Below are 16,899 nucleotides of genomic sequence, written 5' to 3' on the forward strand. Positions count from 1 at the left end.
AATACTGAGTTAGGACTCTTATTGGCAGTCAGCAGTGACTCCTTAAATTACACACACATCAGTCAGTCTACCACTAGAGGGAGCCCATTCATCACAGTAAAGGCCCCCTGAGATTAGGTAATCTAAGCTCAGGTAACAGTGGCAGCTCCTGTCCTGTTGTACAGACCAAAGTGTTCTAACAGATGTGTTTACGTCACCGAGCCTACCTGATGAGGCTGAGCTTGTCTCTCTCAGAGGGATGATCATCCAGCCACTGTGAGTACCTGGCGATGGACCACTCTGCTCTCTGTGGGGGACAGGCTTATTGAGATGGTGCACTGTACACACTGCAGAAGTGCCACATGATGATGGACGATTCAGCTTGAACTGTGTGTGCGCGTGTGTGTGTGTGTGTCTACAGGCCTGGTGAGGTGACTTCAGCTCCGGTGGGGCTCTGGTGAAAAGGAAGTGTAGTAAGGTGCTGTAGGGAATCAGTTCACCGACAGCTGGACTGCTGGCTATCAGCTCACTGGTCTGGAACAGCAGCGGCCTCAAACACAAAGCAAACAGCACTTTTTACCTTCCATGTAAAACATCTGCTGCTCATCGTGTTCATTCAGAAGAAAGACGAGCTTACAGGAAAAGCTCTCTGATAACCTGATGAAAGCCTCGGTCATCTGTGTGAGCACCTGAACGAACACTGAAACTGTCTGCCTACGACTGGTTCCATTTCCCCGAAGAAAAAAATCCAGTCAGAAATCAAATGAGAGTTTTATTAGCTTTTATTTCTATATTTTTTAAATGTGATTTGATCAAGACATTCTTTGATAATATTTCACTTTCAATCTGAAAAATGTTATGAAAGCTTTGAAATAAACATGGTCCGGTGCACCCCGTGGCCCCCTTTACACCCACCCCTGTGCTGCAGGTAACTAGGCCGGCTGCTGTCAGCCTTCAGTATAACTTAAACTGGTGTCAGACTGAGTTACTTTGTAATGGCTGCAGCTTTACTGCACATCGTTTCAGTGTAAGACAAACGGTGGTGGGTCATGTCGGAGTTTGTTGATCAGGTGGTTTGATGAAGGACTCCTGCTGCTCACTTTTTCCCAGTAAAGGTTTTACAAACTGATGCGTTCTCCCAAACTTGGACTGGAACCAGAGCAGGTTTGTGGAGTTTCGATGCTGGATAACTCGCTGTGCCTAAACTCTCAGCTTTCACCAAAATAACATGAAGGTCAACAGTTTCTTATGTAATATTAAAAACAACAATAAACTGGAACTAGTATGTACGTACTGTAGATATGTAGTATTTAAAATGCAGTGTTTTACTATGAAAAATACACAGTGTCTAGGTCAGGACAGCACCGAGTGCATGTAGGTAAAGTCCTGCATGGTTAACATGATTCATCACCATTACTGCCTGTTAGGCCGTAATTCTTTACATGAAAAAACAAAGTGCACCATCTAACTGTGACGACTGTTAATTGAAGCCAACACACCTGAAGGAGCGCAGCATCCTGTAGGGTTTCCCTAAATCAGACACTCGTCTGCACAGAGGAGCCACAGCCATCTCCATCTGACACGCGTAAAAACAGAAAAGTCAAAATGAAAATCGGCCTTTGAGCGAAACAAGGCCGAAGAGCAGAAAACAGATGGCATCTCCGTTACCTGCGCAAAGTCAGCAGCCAGTCTCATCTTGCCCCCCTCCCCCAGCGGACGCAGCAGGCTGCCGTGGCGGATGAACAGCTCGATGGCTCTCTGGGCGATCGACTCCGTGCTCTCGAATATGAAGTCCACACACTGGAAGTGTCTGAAATAGTCTGCCATGACTCGGGAGATAAAACCCTGCAGCTCCTTCATGTACAGAGAGCAAGGAATATCAGGTCTGTCGGGGCTGGACAGAGGCCTGCAGCACACACAGCACATCATCATGTGTTTAACATGTGTTTGCTGTGGGACTCAGAAAAGATGCTGTGCATTAACACTCTGAACACAACTGTAGAAAGCAGATCAGTGTGAGGAAACCTGGCTTGGTACATGTCACTCTTTTAGTGATTTTTAGAAACTAGAAGATTTAGTGAGCCCCCCCACACCACACCACACACACACACACACACACACACACACACACACACACACACACACACACACTGAGTCTGCACACTGTGGTCAGCCGTTTGCTTGTGGGGGGCCTCTGATCCTTAGAGGTTTCTTTCAAATGTTGTAGGGTTGTTACTGTATGACATTAATCTCGAAACAAGACATTTTTTCTTTATTACCTTCTGTGTGTCACTTTTTGTGTTTGTAAACGAGAGCATGTGTTAGCGTCAGCTGTTTGATTCGTGTTAAATGATGTTGGACCAACTGCTGAACAACAAGTGCAGCCGACGACGAGCAGGACGAGATGAGTCCAGCTGCAGCTTTTGGACTTTAATCTTCATTCATAGCAGTGACGACGTGTTGACGGTCCTAGTCTTGGACTTACTTTCAAAATAAGACTGAATTCAATCTGAAAATCAAGTGTGATCTGTACCGTCAGTGAACCAGAGGCACAGTTCTGACTGTTAGAAGGACTAAAACCACTCATGAAGGTCTTCGATTTTCTAGCTACAACCAATAAAAATGAGTCTGATTCATGTTGCAGGCACATTCGGTCCAAAAACATTCTAACATTATATGTACTGAGCTGTTGTTGATGCAGAGAGGCTGACCCTGAGAAGTCTTCTTGGTGTAAGGTGATAATGATGGCCTCTATGGAGTCGGTGACTGACTGCAGGAGAGGATGCACCGCACTTCTCATCAGCGCCTGAACTCCCTGAACCAGAGGTCAGAAGGAGAAACAGAGTCATGTGACAGGACAGAACAGGAGGACACCAGCATCACGCCTACCTTAGCAACATGTGGAGTCAGATGAGCAGACTCACGCGTGTATAGATGAACTGACATCCACAGCCTAATGTTTTATCACATTTTATAGTGTTACGGTGAAGCTCCAGATGGACAACAGCATGTCGGGCCAACAGTACAGCTAGCAGAGCTGCTAACAGTAAGATGTGTGTAAGATGACAGCTGGAGCATCAGGACACTTAGAAGATGATTAAACTATAACTTTAAATCGAAATGAAATAAAAAATCCCCGTAAACTGAAACAAAAAAGAGATTTTGTTTTAAGAACAAAGATCAAAACATACAAAGTTTTAAACTCTGTGTTGACCTAAATATGAGCCTAATGTTGTCATCACAGCTCTGATAAACTAATGTAAGCTTCAGGCTTTGACTGGAGCCTCCAGCACCTGAGAGGAGTCTCCACGTGTTCGCTCACCCACCCAAAGACAGAATTCAGGTGTTCCAGTCACTTCCACGGCCACAGGTGTATAAAGTTTAGCAACTAGGCAACGGCTCGCTCTTAGCAGCTCAGTGGATTCCAGTTTGGTACTGTGATAGGATGCAACCTGTGCAACAAGCCCAGCTGTGAAATTTCCAGCAACTCAGTGATGAAGGCAATGTAAAAGAGCTTCATGGAGCAGGTTTCCACGGCTGAGCAGCATCTTCATCGCCACATGCAATGCAAGGCATCGGATGCTGTAAAGAACACATCTCCACTGGAGTCTAGAGCAGTGGAGCGAGTGACCAATAACGTTTCTCTGTCTGGGGTGGATGAGTGTACATTTGGTGACTGTCAGAATAACAGCAAGTGTGATGAAGAGTGATTACAGCGGGGGCTGTTTTTCAGGAAGTGTTAAGCGCTTCAGCAAACCGAGACATTTTGGACACTTTCATGCAACTTTGTTCCAACACGACTGCACACAAAGTCTTTAAAAACACAGACACGTGTGGTGTGGAAGAATTTGACTAAAGTCCTGACTTTAACCCGAGAGAAAACCTTGGGAATCGTTAGAGTGGAGACTGCGAGCCAGGCCTTGTTGTCAAATATGAGGGTGTGACCTCACAAACCACGCGTGACCAGAAGTGCTGAAGCCGACATCATCAGTTCAGTTTCAGTTTTATTTGTCATATGCAAGTTAGCACAGGGTCAACATTGCAATGAAATGTGTTTGACGAGCAGCAGTCACTCAGCAGCATGGTACAGTAGAAGAAAATATAATAAAATAAAATAATAAAGAATAAAGAAAAATAGTAAGGAGCAAATATTAGAGAGACATGGTAAAAGAGAAAAGATGACTAAATATATATATGTATCTATAAATATAAATATATGTACACTAGTGATTAAATAAGAAAATCTTGAAAAGAAATATGACGGGAGGTCACAGACGCAACTCGAGTTCACGTGTGTGCGAAGACACAGCATTAGTGATAAATACTCGCATACCAGAGAAGTACTTAATTACTGCTAAGAGGATACCTCCAAAGAAGCAGCGAGGGACTCTGCAGCAGCTTGTGGACATGATCCCAAGCCTGAAATGATCTATGAGATAAAACAGGTTAGCACACACACATCAGTCACACACTGCATCGTGTTGAATTTGGGTAAAAGACCATAATGTCACATTTTTTAATCATTCCTAATCAACATGAACAGAAATGTATTGATTAAAGTCTGAATGCATAAATTACATTTGACTGTTAAAGTTTCAAAACTTTTTTCACCCTTCAGAGTTTCAGTGAAACATGAGATTAACGCAGTTCTTACGTTACGCCAACATTATCATCATCATCATCTTTTATACACATTTATAGACATGAACTGTCTGGGAGTGGACTCAAACTCACGGCCTTGCATTAGCCTTTGCTCACACAGCTCGCCTGAGCGAGCTATCCCAGCATCCTGTGCCTTTCTTCTGCTGTGACAGTGGGTTAATAGTCCACGGGGGAGAACACACTGTTGCACATGCTGCTGTAGTAACTGGACTCAAGGTCTTACTCCTACCTTGGTGACAGCTTGCTGCAGGCGGTATAGAGTGTTTACTACAGCAACATTCCTCCGCTGGCCCTCTGTTAGTGGACCAATCACTTGGCTGGCATCACCCTGAGTGCACAACTGGAGACAGAGTTTGAGAGGTGAGAGCAAGGAAGGAAACGGCATCCCCACAGCTTTCTTTGTCCTAATGGGTTTACGCTGTGGCAGTGCTAACACAGCAGGCTCAGGGTACATCATGGACACGCTGGCAGCTAACACAGACAGCCACGCACCTTCACCCTCATCAGCGTGGGAGGGAACCACAGCCACATATTTACTATTCTGGACTTAATTCTGTAACTCCTCTTGGAACAGTCTCAGTGATCAACATGAACGCACCTTCAAAGGTTACTTTAGCACTGCACACACTAAGTGAGGTACGCACCAGCTGTTCAGACTTGACACAGAAGAGCTGGACCGTCTTGGCGGCGTTCTTGGCCACAGCCAAAGAGAGGCTCGGATCCACCGAGGCGACATTCAGCTCACTGCAAACAACCAGCAGAGTCAGCGTGCCCGGCTTTAATCACACACACTGTGTTTTCACTGATAATGATTCAGAACATTCCAACAGGAAAGAAAAATCATGTTTAAATTTAAAACCATTCACTAGTTTCTTCTTTTGATTTAATATTTCAATTAACGATCCACTGATCAGTATTACGAAACTACAAACTCTTGATATGTTGGATAATGAAAAGCCTTCACACCTGTTGATGGTCTTGATGATGCTGTCTAGCTCATCGCTGGAAGGCAGGTTGCGGCCCCCCATGGGAAATACCAAGTTGATGGGATCGAAGAGGCGAGAGAGAGACCTGGACAGGTAGGCTGCCTCGTACGGCTGCAGAGAGTCCTTCAGAGCCTTCTCTGGGCTACACGAGCACACACACAAAGATACACACTGAATTACATTTATTAATTAAACATCATTCAAAATAGAACTGAGATATACACACACACACACACACACACACACAATTTGCTGGTGAGAAGCTTTGAACAGACGGAGACTTTCCTTTAAGGTTACGTTTAAAAGCACAAAAACATTCTCAGTTATCATGGTGTCATCATCGTCATAAAACAAAGATGTTCTCTGTCTGACATAAGTGGAACTGAAACGCCACCTTATCCAATCGTATTACTGTTCAGTGCAGCTGAGTGCTGATTCGTTTAATAACTGTTATACATCGTGACAATGCAAGAAAAGGAAAGTACATAAACTGTTGCAGTTATTCCTTTGCTTTTGCATGAAGAGACAGATGTGTGTAGCTTGTCACTCTACTTCCAAGTATCTGCCCTCACATCCTGTCATTAGTGCACACGCACTAACATGAGAGGACTTTGTGTCTGCCATGTCTTTGTGCCCCATCAGTAACACGATGCCTTTGTTCCTCAGGTTTTTGCTGCACTGTGTACACACAATCCCTCATTGCACTGTTCTCTGTTAGACCTTCTTATCAAACACTGTCCCATCTGTTTTTGCCCTCCGACAGTGAGAACCAATCAGATTGGCTTCACTGAGCAGCACAGTGTTTTTCTTGTTGTTTCTTAACGGTCGTCTCTGCTTCTAAAAATACATTTAGTGAAGACATTTGACCTGTGACCCAGGAAGCCTTCGAAGCTGTAGGAGGACACAAACTCTGCCTGTGAGTCGAGCAGACTTTCTACTTGAATGTTTAACTAAGGTGTGACTCAAAACAAGAAAACTCAAATACGCTCTGAATTCAACTTTTTCTCTGTGCTTCAAACTGAACAAGCTGTTGTGTGCGTGCTGCTGTGTTTGACTGGGCTCACTTGTAGTCTTGTTTCCCATGTGTAAACAGGTCCTGGTTGTCTGTCTCTACTGTGGAGACATCCAGAGACGCGTCCATCCCACCGCTGCTGGTTAACGCTCCTTGCAGACTGGTGCTGTACTGCTGCAGTCGGCGCCACAACTCGTTGTAGAGTCGCAGGAGTTTGGGATACTCCCCTTCAAATGCCTGCTTCAAGAACGACGAGGCTACAAAAGAACCACAAACAGAGAAAAACACACAATTAAAGTTTGGATTCATGAACAGAGTCTCATTTTTTTCTGAGTGAGACCAGAAAGAGCGATCTCACAGACATCCCGCTCAGCAGACGTTTGCAGGATTTTGGACACTTCACAAGTGCTCGATCAGGTTTCTCTGAAATATTCGTAGTTTTTTCCACAACGTGCACGTTACAAACCGAAGCGCAAAACCATGTCAGTGAGCCAGCAGTGTCCAGTGTACTACGCAAGGGCGTAGATTTGGTTTTGGCATTGATGGGGACGGATGATTCAACCACTGAACCCTGTCCTGTTTCTTATTTTTGTCCTTTTTGTCTTTGCTTCTTGATAAAGAAGGAGAAATATACTTGCCTACATATGCTATTCTGCATGCTTTTAAACCATTTAAAATTACAATTCATAGTTTTATATGTGAATTATGTAATGTTAAATTACTATTAAACAAATGACTGACTAAGTATTTTAGGCTTTAGTTTACTTCAGCCATAATCCATATAAATCAGGTATCATGCTAAAATAAAAATAGCTTCAAATACAGTCATGAACCAACAAGTCATCATCCAATTTCACCTGTGATCTTGTGTCATCATTACTCTCTGAGCTTTGTGTTGGTTCTTCTGTCACCTGACAAATAGGACATACATGACAATAAGAATAAAATGTGGAGCTGCTTCAGTGTTTCTGTCACTTTGTGCAGATCTTCACTCGTCAGTAATGTTTGTAGGCTGAGTGCATTTTTAAAACAATTTGTGCAAACTGCACTACAAGGTGGAATATTTGTAAAATCATGACGACCTCATGACATTTTGTCTCAAAATTAACCCTATGAATATGTCAGAGCCATTAGGATGAAATTATTGTGTCACCAACATTTTAACGTTAGACATATAATTCTAACAGCCTCTGTAAACTAATATCCGGGCTGCTCGAGGCTCCGTTTCCTCTGACAGTTTCAATCAAAATTAGAAATGCTGCTCTGAGACTGAGAGAACTAACAGGTAGTTTCCAAAACAGGTTATTCATGGTTACATACAGTCTTAGACTGATGTGGGCCAAAGCCTAGCATCGCCTGTAACGTTATTATGACGGACACATTTTATGAGTGAACTTGACTTTAAGTGACTGACAGGTTTCTTTGAAAAACACTTTCTTACATCCAGGTTCTTCCGTTTTGCTGCCGTCCTCCTCTCCTCCTCGCAGCGCAGGCTTGCCGCTGCTAAAACTAAACAGAGCTCCCTGAAAGGCACAGCCAATCACATTGGCCATATTTGTCACATGACTAGGACTCCAGTAGAGAAGTAATTTAACTCTTTCTGCTCCGCTGGGTGAATGAGACGCTGACAGATCGGTTTTTCTTACTATCGGGATTGTTGTTCTTTACTCGAAGAGATCAAATTATTGGTGGGGACAATTCAATAATCGCAGGATATTGGTGGGGACATGTCCCTTCCGTCCATGCCAAATCTACGCCCTTGGTACTACGGGACATTGTTAGCCTAGCTTAGCATTAATACTGGGAAAAGGACAAAGCGCTAACCTGGCTGTTTCCAACGTTCAAAATATAACCACCTCTATGAACGGGCTTCATGAGACTGGATTAATTTCAATTTAGTGGATTTTACATGGAAGGAAGGGCGAGTGACAGGCTGATCAATGCAGACGCCAACCAACGTGTTAAAGTGGGTGTGGTTTTGGCTCAGCTGAAACAACAAAGAAAAAACCTCATCAATTTCCTGAAATACGTGTAAAAATGTTACACTGACAGGAGGAAATGATACTTGTTAACAGCAAATATATCTGATAACAGAAAGAAAAATACGTCAGATGGAAACAGAGAGAGCAGAAGGACTAAAGTGACGACAACACACAGACTTATGCAACCGAGCCTCCAAATGACCAAATTATTCAACAGATCACCTGTTTTACTTCTGTTCTGGAATTCATCTCTCTCTCTCACACACACACACACTGTCATGTTCGGAGGCAATAAGACGCAGGGTTCTCAAGCACGAACCACTTTTATTGAATTGTAGCAGCAGTGTACGTCGCTACATCAATTTCTGGAAAAACACATATACCACCGGTCTCCTAGCGACCTCTAGTGGCTGCCCTCATGGTAGCCTTACTAGGACAACATAAACAGATTTCACAACATGTCCCCCTTTAACAAAAGTACTTTAAACATAAAACAGTGTTGTCAGAACGCAGGACATCACGGGGGTAGACTACCCTCAGTCCTGATAAGGGATTATTCTGCCCTTAGAACATAGAAAGGAGATAGTCCTCAGTCTCTGAATCTGAGAGGTACTTTAATCTCCCGCCCCCTGGAAGTCACTCTCACAGGTGTGGTAGGGTGGAGAGGAGACCCTGGGACAGGGATTGGCAATGTCTGCCTTACTGGTGGTTCTTGGGAAGCAGCCGCCCCTTTAGTTGGAGTAGTCGGTGTAGCTGGAACAGTGCTCTGCTGCTGCTCCTCAGGATCAGCGGTGCCTGGGACAGGCTGAAGGTGTCGTCTGTTGCGGCGAGTCACGTTCCCATTCGCCATCTCCACCAAGTAGGATCTCGGCTCCTTAGACTTACTGATGACCTTGGCTGGAGTAGTCCACCCCTGTGGACACTGTGCAAACGAGCTGGCCCCAGTGTTTTCTGGCATTTTCAACTCCTCTCTGCAGGCATGTCATGTGCCTGCCTGCTTCAAGTCCTCTACCATAATCCCTGTCCCCAAGAAACCTAGGATCACTGGACTAAATGACTACAGACCCGTGGCTCTGACATCTGTGGTCATGAAGTCATTTGAGCGCCTGGTTCTCTCCCATCTCAAGACCCTCACGGCCCCCCTCCTGGACCCCCTGCAGTTTGCATATAGAGCCAACAGGTCTGTAGATGACGCCATCAACATGGCCCTACACTTCATCCTGCAGCATCTGGACTCCCCAGGAACCTACGCCAGGATCCTGTTTGTGGACTTCAGCTCTGCCTTCAATACCATCCTTCCAGACCATCTCCGAGGCAAGCTTTCCCAGATGAATGTGCCTGATCCCATCTGCCGGTGGATCACTGACTTCCTGACGGACAGGAAGCAGCATGTGAGGCTGGGAAAGAATGTCTCGGACTCCCGGACCATCAGCACCGGCTCAGGGCTGTGTTCTTTCTCCTCTGCTCTTCTCCCTGTACACCAACTGCTGCACCTCCACCCACCAGTCTGTCAAGCTAATCAAGTTTGCAGATGACACCACCGTCATTGGACTCATCTCGGACGGGGACGAGTCTGCCTACAGGAGAGAGGTTGAACGTCTGGTGTCCTGGTGCAGCCACAACAACCTGGTGCTGAATGCCCAGAAGACAGTGGAGATTATTGTGGTCTTCAGGAAGCACACAGCTCCACTCCCCCCCATCATCCTGACTGACACCCCCATCACCTCTGTGGACTCATTCCGCTTCCTGGGTACCACCATCACCCAGGACCTGAAGTGGGAGCCCACCATCACCTCCGCCATTAAGAAAGCCCAGCAGAGGATGTACTTCCTGAGGCAGCTGAAGAAATTCAACCTGCCAACACGGACGATGACGCAATTCTACACTGCAATCATCAAGTCCATCCTCACCTCCTCCATCACCGTGTGGTACGCTGGAGCCACTATCAGGGACAAACAGAGACTGCAGCGTGTTGTGCGCTCTGCTGAGAAGGTGATTGGCTGCAGACTCCCATCTCTGCAGGACCTGTACACCTCCAGGACACTGCGGCGTGCAGCTCGGATCTCAGCTGACCCTTCTCACCCTGGACACAGTCTGTTTGACCTGCTCCCCTCAGGCAGGAGGCTCCGGTCCATTCGCACCAGAACCTCTCGCCATAAGAACAGTTTCTTCCCCTCTGCTGTTGGACACATGAACAATAACCATATGACTGTTCCCACCACTAACACATGACCCTACGCTGTGTTCACTGCATCATTCCATGTTTGGCACTGATCACCACCTGCACTCATGTATATATCATGTATATATCTATCTATCTACTTAGCACTTTTAATTCTTATTCTCATTTTTATTTTCATGTCTATTTAAGCTTAATTTATAACAGTATTTATAACAGTATGTTTGCACTGAAGCACCGCAGCAATTTCCTAATGTTGTAAACCCGCTCAACATTTGGCAATAAAACCCTTTCTGATTCTGATTCTAACGGGATGCCCCATCTAACGAACATGTGTTTAAGCTTGTTAATGACCTGTCTGCTGGTTGTTGTAGTGAGGGAAGCAATCTCAACGTCTCTTGAAAAATAGTCAACAACGACAAGAAAGTTCTTACCCTCAAGCTCGCAAAGATCAGCTGCAATCTTTTGCCAGGGGCCATCGGGCAGAGGAGTAGTCACGAGAGGTTCCCGTCGCTGTGTAGGCTTGTGCTCTCTGCAAAAGTTGCATGACCTCACCTTATGTGTTATTTGAAGTCCAATGTTGGGCCACCACACTGTTGATCTTGCGCGCTCTCTACATTTAGTTAGTCCTTGGTGGCCTTCATGTAATTGGTCAAGGACACTGGGTCTGAGTGCTGTGGGAATTACGATGCGATCGTGGTAGAGCACTAGACCATCTGATTCTGAAAGGTGGCTTCTAGCTGCATAAAAGCCTTGCAGTGGTGAGCTCTTTGCCATTCTCCGAGGCCACCCTTGTCTGGTGAAGATGATTGCTTTTTGAAGTTCTGGGTCCCTCTGTGTTGCTCTACGAATTTCCTCCAACTTATGTGACTTGATAGGTTTGCTTGTCACTACGTTGCTCACATATGCCTTGACCTGGCTGTCTGTCTCGGACGGGTAGCATCCATGCAGTGGATGTCTGGAGAGTGCGTCCGCCACCACTAACTGTTTACCGGGAACATGTTCAGCAGTGACATTGAATCGCATCAGTCGCATCAGCAATCTCTGACATCTCAGTGGCGTTTTATCAAGGTCGTATGAGTTGATCAAAGGCACCAAGGGCTTATGGTCAGTTTGTAGACGTACATGACCCATGCCTTGGATGTAGCGGGTAAAACGTTCGCAGGCCCAGACAGATGCTAAACACTCTTTTCCAACATAGTTTATTAATCCGAGTACCTGCCTGAGTTGTTCTACATTGGTGGGGCTGGGCATCCTGGCAATAGCCTCCACCTTGCCATCATCAGGTTTCACACCATCCGCACTGATGATGTGACCGAAGAACTGTAGTTCATTCTTTCCAAAGTGGCACTTGGACCTGTTGAGCTTAAGTCCTGATGCTTTGATTGTCTGTAATACTGCACCTAAGCGTTGGTCATGTTCCTCTTTGTTAGCCCCGAAAACCAATATGTCGTCCATCACGACGACAGTCCCCTCTAGGCCCTTGAGCAAGGTGCTCATGAGCCGCTGGAAGATCTCGGGTGCTGAAGTTATGCCAAATGGCAGGCGTCTGAAGCAAAACCTGCCCATGGGAGTTATGAACGTGGTTAGTTTTTGGCAGCTGGGATCCAGTGGTATTTGCCAGAACCCACTGGAGGCATCCAAAGTGGAGAAAACTTTAGCCCCTGCTAACTTAGGAGTTATGTCATCCAATGTGGGCAAGATGTACCGTTCACGCTTTACTCCCTTATTCAGACGTTTTAAGTCCACACACACCCTGACCTCATCCTTGTTGCGCTTTGGAGCAGGCACCATTGGTGCACACCAGTCTGTTGGCTCGATGACTTCCTCAATGATGCCAAGTTTGAGCATGCGCTTTATTTCCTTTTCCACTTTTGGAAGGAGAGGAAAAGGCACCCGGCGTGGGGTGGTTACACTGTATGGCACTGCATCTTCGGTCAGCTCGATTTTTACAGGTTCACAGTTCAGCAGGCCAATTTCTCCGAACACATCCTCTGTTAAGTCACTACTGATTTTGTTAACTCTAGTGACTAGTCCCATGCGCTTTGCCACTGTCTTCCCCAGTAGGTTACTTGCATATTGCCCTTTTATAACTGTAATCCAGTACTGGTACTTTTGGCTTTTGTACACTGTAGTAGCAAGGAATTTACCCATGCACTTGACTTTTCCACCAGGGCTGTACACAGTTGGCTTACACTGGATAAGTTTGGGTCTCTGCTGTAGCTTATTAAGGGTCGTTTCTGTCATAACAGTGGTGTCTGCGCCTGTATCAATTTTGAAATCAACTGGACTGCCATTTACCAATAGCTCAATGTCCCAGTCGCTCCCCTATGAAGAATGAATCCTCATCTGAGTCCTGTACAGCCTCAGCCCTGACCTCTTTTAGCATTTTGGTTTTGCATACAACTTCAAAGTGTCCCAACTTATTGCACTTTCTGCATCTTTTATTGCGGGCTGGGCAGTTTTCTCTTTTGTCATGCACCCTGTTGCATCTTTGGCATTTTGGTTTACTCTCACCATGCTGTTGCTCACGTACCTGATGAGGTTGGTAGTAACTCCTTCTCATGCTGTTATAATGCCTCTGTTTCACCTCATTCACCGTGCTTTCCACTTGGTCTGCACTTTGCTGTTTGACTTGTTCACTCTGGCGTGCTAGTTGAATGGCTCTATCCAGAGTTAAGTCCGCCTCGAGCTGGAGTTTTTGTGAAACATCTTTGTCAATTAATCCAATGACGATACAATCCCGGATCTGCTCGTCTTTACTGCCGCCGAACTCGCAGTGCTGCGCGAGCTCGTACAGGCTCCGCACGAAAGCCTCGACCGTCTCCCCGGCCCTCTGGCTCCGTTTGTGAAAACAGGCGCGGTCGTGGATAACGTTTCTCTTTGGGACAAAGTGCTCATCGAACTTTTGTATAACCAGATCATACTCAAACTGCGGACTTGGCCTGGCCTCCGTAGCAGCAGGAAACACAAATGAGCCATATATTGGTTCGGCATCTCTCCCCATTGAGTAAAGAAACGAGTTCACCTGCACTTCGCCGCTCTCCATCCCTAGCTTGGACGCCACTCGAAAACGGGAGAATCTCTGCCGCCATATCGGCCACTCTGCCAGCTGTGTAAAGTCGAACGGCTCCGGAGGTCCAAATTTAGCCATTTCTTCGTGTAACTCGGCGTGAAGTCCTCAATTCTGACACCATGTCAGAATCAGAATCAGAATCAGAATACTTTATTCATCCCGAGGGAAATTAGGGGTTACAGCAGGCAGCACGCTAATGGCGCATGCGCACTCACAAAGGAACCTTCTGACCAACTTTACACAAACATCACATTGGGCAGACATGTCAGAAGGTAGGCTGATAGGAAAAAAACAACGAAAATACACTACATGAGGTAAGAGGAGGAGAAAAAAAACTCCACTCAGACTGAGCTCCTAGTGGGAGAACAGTTTGATAACAGAAAAAACACCTCAGCACAAAAGCACATGACTATCAATACACCATAGAAACACGAGACAAGCAACAGGGCGGGTAAAGGGTAAGAGAGAGCCGGCGTAGACAGCGCATCCGGTCCTGCAGCATCTGTGCTGGTCCAGTTGACTGCTATCATCCCCGGTAGGGCACAAGCATCGAAGGCGTTGGAAAGGGAGGGGGATGAGTGAGTGCTTATCAGTGTAAGTGTGTGTGTGTGTGCGTGTCCATAGTTTAGCTGAGACAGTGTCCTTCGGCCTATCAGGCTAAGTAAACAGTCCTCCAGCCAATCCAGGTGTCCTTCATGGGACGGGAAGAATAGTCATCACACAGTCGTTATCAGGGAGTTGTTTTGGTGGGCTCCAGCCTTGGGCCTGCAGCTGGAGCCGTGGTGTCCAAATGTTGAATATTGTTGATTTCTCCTTTGTGAGCAGCTCGAATTCTAGCACTCCGAGGCTGGTCTCTCGATCTCCCGTTGAAGAGCTGCGAGCCTCCCCATGATGGTATCAAACTTCTGTTCCGTGGTGTTGTTAGTCTTTTGATTCTGAGACCTCACAACTGCAGTGATCCGTTCCGCGATGTTTTCCAACTGTCGCTCAAGGGTCTCATTTTGAGCAGGCCTCTCTCTGATGTTTCCCCTCATACGCTCAATGGTGTTGTTTTGAGCCTTCACAGCAGCTGTAAGCGTCTGCAAGGTGTTGACCATATTACGTTCGTTGTGAGAGGTCGCACCTCGTCCCGTCGCTTCGAATCCAGCGGGCAGCCTTGTGGGGGTTTGAACAGCCGGTTCCGCTTTCTTATTTCTCTGATAAACCAGGGCTAAGCCAACGCCGATCAGCATGAACCCTGTTATCATGGTTCCGAATAGGTAGATATCTTCAGCGTCCTCGATCGACAGTCCCGCCAGGCACACGGTCCTCCAGTTCTGCCACCCGTCCATCGTGTAACCGGCAGGGAAAGTCCCTCCAGGGCACTCAGGCTCTCCTGAGCCCCGACTTCTCGTTGAGAAAAGGGTGTCAATAGCACTCAGAGACCAGTTGATCAAATCCATAATTCTCTTTTAGGTTTAGAGAACGACAGTGAGAGACTGTTCCAGGGAAAGTAAATTCACACAAGACAAGACAAGGACATAGAGGCGAAGCAGGGAAGATAAGGGTGAGGAGGAGAGGAGAAAGTGCGACCGCCTTCGCTGAGAGCTCAAGAATAGTTCGGAGGCAATAAGACGCAGGGTTCTCAAGCACGAACCACTTTTATTGAATTGTAGCAGCAGTGTACGTCGCTACATCAATTTCTGGAAAAACACATATACCACCGGTCTCCTAGCGACCTCTAGTGGCTGCCCTCATGGTAGCCTTACTAGGACAACATAAACAGATTTCACAACACACACTCACACACACACACACTCACACACACAACACAGAGGCCATGACAGTGAAATGTTAGCGAGCAGCCAAATCCACCTCTCCTGTTCTCACTCGCCACCCAACGCCTCCATGTGACAGCGAGAGAATAATTGCGTCAAAATTATTTACTTTTTAAAATTTATTTATTTCTTTGTTTTTTTGAGGGGCTGCTTTTGTCGATTCATCACCGGTACAGCAGGGGTGCCCAACTCCAGGCCTCGAGGGCCGGTGTCCTGCAGGATCTCACCCTGGGTCAGCACACCTGAATCAAATGATTAGTTCATTACCAGGCCTCTGGAGAACTACAAGACATGTTGAGGAGGTCATTTAGCCATTTAAATCAGCTGTGTTGGATCAAGGACACATCTAAAACCTGCAGGACACCGGCCCTCGAGGCCTGGGGCTGGACACCTGTAGTTTACAGAGTCTGATAAGATGAAGAACACCTGAGGGATGATTACTGAGTTAAACCAAAACCTTCAAACATTTTAAACTTGTTCCAGATGATTCTACTCACCAGAAACACTGAAAATGGTCAATACTGTAATCAATAATCAATACTGACAAAGTTATTACTGAATTTTTTTTTGTTGGTTCTTATGTGTGTTTAAAACTTTGCAGTTAGACACGAGGCCCAGCAACCCCAAAAACCACGCCACATTTCCAAATGCTCATTTTCTTAGCCAAACAAAAAACCTGATTCCATCCACCACCATCTGCTGACAGACTAGACTGAGGTCAGCAAACTCAGTACAGATGCTCAGATACCCTCCCCCTGACTCCCTCCTCCAGCTCTTCCAGGCAGACACAGAGGTGTTTCCAAACCAGCCACACTGACCCATCTCTGCAGCATGCCCCAGGTCTGTCCCCCTGCAGGCCAATCCTGAAACACCTAAACTAAGAAGCGTCCAATCGGAATCCTAGCCACATCCGCAAACCACCTCAAACGGCTGTGGAGGTGCAGCAGATCTGTTTTGAGCCTTGAATGATCAAACTCCTTCTCCTGTCTCTGAGGCACGACCCAAATCCCTGAAGCTCATTTCTGCTGCTTCCAGACACTGTTTCATTCTTTTGGTTTCTGCCCACAGCTTTTGGCCACAACTGTCATCAACTAACTGCATCTCAAAGACAATTTGTAAGCTGTTTGTGAAATCAGAAACAGCAGCTCATGTGTGTGCATCATTACAGGGTTATGTGCTAATGTTCACTCACAGCATGTCACACAC

At 46.2% G+C, this 16,899-nt stretch overlaps 2 protein-coding genes across 2 annotated transcripts in view; both read right to left on the reverse strand.

Moving 5' to 3' along the window:
• cog5 (component of oligomeric golgi complex 5) overlaps positions 1-16,899 on the reverse strand; it is a 72,128-nt gene that overhangs the window by 956 nt on the left and 54,273 nt on the right. The window contains exons 12-21 of the mRNA XM_085436298.1: positions 6,692-6,896; positions 5,608-5,769; positions 5,286-5,385; positions 4,871-4,981; positions 4,346-4,408; positions 2,691-2,794; positions 1,648-1,885; positions 1,479-1,555; positions 403-529; positions 207-286 (exon numbers count right to left, since the gene is read on the reverse strand). Coding sequence (XP_085292424.1) covers positions 207-286; positions 403-529; positions 1,479-1,555; positions 1,648-1,885; positions 2,691-2,794; positions 4,346-4,408; positions 4,871-4,981; positions 5,286-5,385; positions 5,608-5,769; positions 6,692-6,896 — 1,267 coding nt within the window. The remainder of the gene's footprint in view (positions 1-206; positions 287-402; positions 530-1,478; positions 1,556-1,647; positions 1,886-2,690; positions 2,795-4,345; positions 4,409-4,870; positions 4,982-5,285; positions 5,386-5,607; positions 5,770-6,691; positions 6,897-16,899) is intronic.
• On the reverse strand, positions 13,969-15,759 carry LOC146689997 (uncharacterized). Its single transcript, XM_085436766.1, has one exon. It carries the CDS (start codon positions 15,316-15,318, stop codon positions 14,710-14,712), a length of 609 nt encoding a protein of 202 aa, XP_085292892.1. The 5' UTR covers positions 15,319-15,759; the 3' UTR covers positions 13,969-14,709.

This window comes from Copadichromis virginalis, linkage group LG17 (assembly GCF_057382275.1).
Source record: "Copadichromis virginalis isolate Kocher_CV1m ecotype Utaka linkage group LG17, C_Virginalis_male_GT1.1, whole genome shotgun sequence".
In the NCBI taxonomy this organism is placed as follows: Eukaryota; Metazoa; Chordata; class Actinopteri; order Cichliformes; family Cichlidae; genus Copadichromis; species Copadichromis virginalis.

Excerpts from the sequence above, each read along its gene's own strand:
- LOC146689997 (XM_085436766.1), bottom strand. The coding sequence starts at position 15,318 with ATGGATTTGATCAACTGGTCTCTGAGTGCTATTGACACCCTTTTCTCA.